The following is a 4,424-nucleotide window of genomic DNA, read 5'->3' as shown; positions in this document are numbered from 1 at the left end:
CCTCATGGCCTTTGCCCACTGCTGCACTCTGTACAGCCCCCCAGATGGTTTATTTGTTTTATAGAAGGCTTTCCTGATTGTATTGTGAAGAATTGTTGTTTCCAAGTAATCTTCCATCATTGACAGGAACCGCCCAATTGCTGTACTGTTCTAATTTAGGAAAATAGGAAAGGCTTTTTAAAAATACATAAATTAATTGGCATATACAACATTCAATAGTAATAAATGAAGAAATTACATACTAGTATGGCATGGTATGACATTAAAGGCACCATATACCTTTATTGCTGTGGTAAGCACTGAACACAGTTGTATAGTCAGGAGGGATTTGTTAAAATGGTGGTACCCTGTTAAATTTTCCTGAAATCGAACTTGCCTTTGACATATTGGGCAGCATTTCACAGCTACTGTGACTGAAAAAAATTATTAGATTTTGTCTACAAAAAATGTAAATTTAGGTTTTACCCGATTTTAAATTTACAACATTTAGCAGATGTCCAGTGTGTGTTATTCCCTACTGATATAGAAGAGGAAACATACCTCTTCTGATTTTGTAGAGCCCATACACAGAGGCATTTGTGGTTATCACTGTAGGACCAGACAGGTCAAGTGTTCTAATTAGCGTTAATGGAAAACAGCTGATTAGTATTCGGGTGATCGCGACCTCATGTCTGACAATAGTATTAAGTGTGCACTTTAACATATTTGATAAAAATAAACACATTTTATCTAGGACAAAAATATGTATATTTTGTCGTTATGCAGAGAATTTAGGTTTAAAGTATATTCAGCCTGATCGTGTAACAGGTTATCCCATGGCCATAGTGTATGTAAATTCACTTTTGTGTTGGCGTTTTGTTCTGCGTCTCTACGTGGAATTGAGCCGCTACGAATATTACGAATAACACTTTGTGAATGTTGTAGGACGATGTGCAAGTGTCTGGATTCAGTTCGTGAATGTCGCGGGACAGTAGCGTGGCACTTGGCGAGCAGCGCGCGGCAGCAGCTCGAGACAGTGGTCGAGCGTCGCGCGGCACTACCAGCTGTACAGCCGGCACACGCAAAACACGACCTAATGGTGATTCCCTGCTCCATAGGGAAAAGGACTCGACAGAACACGAGTTTTATGTCGACATTATTTAACCCCTGCCATTGAGAGAAAGCAATATACTTCTAACAGTAACAGAGTTCCACACAGTCCTGAAGCATATTTTAATAGTGACATAGTCGACTATTTTGCGTCACAGTATGTGTATATGAAGTCACCGAACCGCACGTATGAAAAGCCCCAGCTGCCTATGCCGTTATCATTGATTGATAAAGTCAGTGATTGATCTAGTCAGTTACCGGTGCCTGTGCAAATTGGATAAAAAAGACTACGGACAAACAACACAATCTGTACACTTCAAAATACAGACTGCATACCTCTAAGGGATAATTCTAATTTCTTCATTGGATAATTACAGTTCTCCGATATCAAAGGTAAGCCTAAAATTTTATACCAGGAATAAAAGCAAGGGAATTGATACTTTATGCTGGTTTATTCATTTAAAGAAAGGATCCATAATAGATTAATAAATGTTTTTAAATATATTTATTTTACTAGCCTAGATTAACATATAATTTTTAGATTAAGATATTTAGTGGAATATTGATTCTTATAAATTACATTATGTACTTTTGTGATATTTAAAATCTGTCTATCTTGCATCTTTGTTGTTAAGATTAAGAGAATGGTAAGACAAGTTTAGAGAGATAAACTGGTGTGCATTTATAAACTATTGAAACTCATGTAGATTTGTGTTCTATTTCCCAGTATGTCATCCATCAGCATAATGAGAAATGGCAAAACTACAAAGAACTTCAGTGAAGTGAGGAATGCCACAACACTACCCAGCATCCATCTGGGAGAAAAGGCACATCCTCAACAGGGAGGTGGAAACAGCCACCACTTCCCTGTTATTGCTGAAGACTCACAGGGGAAGAAAATGGAACCTGAAGTCTCTCCAAACTTGAGAAAGTTTAGCAGGTGTGCTAAACTATTTACCATAGCTGGACAACGTGGTGGCAAGTCGACAGGCATATGCCTTGATGCAGGCCAGCGTTGCAGTCAGACTAGGTTCCCTTCCCTGGTTGGAGAGCCAGGCTGCAAGAGCAGTAACAGGAGTGTGAAGATTGCTCACACTCTAGCAGCTCCAGCCATCTCAGGGCCAGCCGCCATCCACACTAAGGTGTCCTCCAGCCCCAATCCTGGTACAACCCACCAGCATGTCAGGAAGGTCCCTGTAAAGGTGGAGGATAAGGCCAGCGAGGTGTGGAATGAGGAGATATGCCCCAGCTCCTCACTGTACTCCACACCTGAAAAGAGTGAGGTCTGCTACAAAGGGCTGGAGGGCCTCGCCTCAGCGTCCCTGCGCAGCACAAAGCTGGAGGCATCCCAGCGTTGCCGTGATCTGGGCTGTCAGAAGTCGCTGCTCACCAGGAGAGCGGTGTTACACAAGGCAGAGAGCAGAGCCGCCTGCTCGTCTCCGCCTCGCCCGTCCCAGGTGCCTCAGCTCAGCCAGGACCGTGCGTCTCTGGACTGCCAGGCTGATGCCAACACCCACAGGCAGGGCAAAGGCCAGGTTGGCAAGGCAGGCTTGAAGGGACCAGGAGACAAAGGCGTGCCTAAAAGACTTGAAGGAGGACACAGCGTGAAGCTCATCCCTCTGGATGTGTCAAGCCCTCTTCAGTCTGTCTCCTTTATGCCACGCAAGTCCAGGTACAATCACTGCACTCTTTAGCAGAAATACATTGTATGAGATTAGTATATTATATACTATATATCATATTGCTTCAAGTAAAGCTGTGTTCAGACAATGTCTGGTAAATACGAAAAGAAAAATGACACCTGAAACTATTTGGTTTGTAATTGTAACAGGATCCAGAAGGGACGAGTCATTATTGGATCACGTTATGCTCCACCCGGCAGCTTGTCAACAACTGCATGTATACAGCAGTGGAGGTTCTAGACCATGTCCTCCCAATTACCGAACCCAGAGAGCCACGTGTCTGCAGTCAACCACACACCAGTCTGACACCAACAAAACCTCACACTCGTCATAATTCCACTGTTTTATTTTAAGAATAAAAGACCTGTCTCCTCCATAATTTAAGACCAAATAAAAATAAAAACCCTAAAAAAATACTAAGATTTCTTTTACATTTTTAAAAATAATTTTGTTCTTTTTGAAGCCATCACACAAAAATAGAAACAAGAACAATTAAAAGTAAATCTTAAAAAAAAAGAACTGTACACAGCAGAATACCTTTATTGCAAACAAACTCCCCTCAAACCTCAACTATACACACAACAATTATTGCAGTTCACCTAAAATATGCAAAACTAATTTAACTAAGTGATCATTCGTCATGTGTTCTGCCCCAGAAAGAAAGTGGACCGATTCTAAGGAGCCCCCTCTCCAGCAGGGCCCTTTAGCAGGAACTCTAGGGCCACTGAACCGTTGCTTTTACGATGCCCCTTCCAGGAAATTCATGAAGGTTCATGTGCCCTCAACTGAGCATCTGAGCAAGCAAAGAAATGTGGATTGTGATGCAATTTCAACATACTGACTATACAAAAAAAAAAAAAAAAAAAACAACCTCCTCCAATTGGAGGTAGAAACAACCCTGTATATGAAGCAGATGCACCATGACACCTTTGATTTCCATCCTGTATGCGAGGACTGAAATGCCGCCCCTCTGACCAACGCTTTATGGAGCCTTTGACATAAGAAAGGCCAGAATCATCCGTTTCCATGAAGCTGTTGAGACATGCAGGGGTGGACCAGTCGTGCGGGTCGGCGGTGTAGTTTGGGCTGCGTCTTGCGTTTTGCGTCCACCCCCCCCCCCCCCCCCATGCTGTTGCTGAGTGACCGCACCCACTCCCTCCTACCAAATCGAGGCCGACCGACGTTCAGAAGGCATCGCAATGGCGCCGATGACCGAGCGTTTTAGTGATGTGTTCTTTTAGGTGTGCCCACTCTGTACACAGCACACACCCAGCGCCATGGTGATAATTCCCTCACACCAGTCGATCCACAGCATGTGGATATCAGATAATGAACGTTTGTTGGAATCCTGTTGCTACTGGGCCTAACAGAAGTACCTAGTACCTTCTTCCTACCCAAGAACAGCAGAGACTACACACACACACACACACACACACACACACACACACACAAACATACCCCCCAAGGCCCATCTGTAACAACAGGATAAAGGTGTTCGCCCTCACATTCAGAACACACTCTCATTTCCAAATCTATCACTTATAGTATAAACAATAAATAGTCAAGGAATATGACACAACCACCTAGACCTCTGCTCTACACCCTGCAGACTCGCAAAGCCTCCATCTTTCACTAGGTGGCGCCATAATGCCA

The 4,424-nt window shown here is 43.2% G+C and overlaps 1 protein-coding gene across 1 annotated transcript; it reads left to right on the top strand.

The window, feature by feature from the left end:
* Window positions 1–905: 905 nt before the first annotated feature.
* Window positions 906–3,320, top strand: LOC143494153 (uncharacterized). The gene is made up of 3 exons (XM_076992241.1): window positions 906–1,482; window positions 1,817–2,761; window positions 2,921–3,320. The coding sequence occupies exons 2-3, from the start codon at window positions 1,818–1,820 to the stop codon at window positions 3,009–3,011; spliced, it is 1,035 nt and encodes a 344-aa protein (XP_076848356.1). The 5' UTR covers window positions 906–1,482; window position 1,817; the 3' UTR covers window positions 3,012–3,320.
* Window positions 3,321–4,424: the final 1,104 nt, after the last annotated feature.

Source organism: Brachyhypopomus gauderio, unplaced genomic scaffold, assembly GCF_052324685.1.
Source record: "Brachyhypopomus gauderio isolate BG-103 unplaced genomic scaffold, BGAUD_0.2 sc91, whole genome shotgun sequence".
Classification (NCBI taxonomy): Eukaryota; Metazoa; Chordata; class Actinopteri; order Gymnotiformes; family Hypopomidae; genus Brachyhypopomus; species Brachyhypopomus gauderio.
The sequence above is the reverse complement of the archived record's forward strand: the minus strand, read 5'-3'. Positions and strand labels throughout refer to the sequence as shown.

Bases quoted from the DNA above. Each gene is read 5' to 3' on its own strand.
- LOC143494153 (XM_076992241.1), top strand. From the start codon at position 1,818: ATGTCATCCATCAGCATAATGAGAAATGGCAAAACTACAAAGAACTTC. The intron at 2,762-2,920 runs GTACAATCACTG...TAATTGTAACAG, and splicing joins TTTATGCCACGCAAGTCCAG to GATCCAGAAGGGACGAGTCA.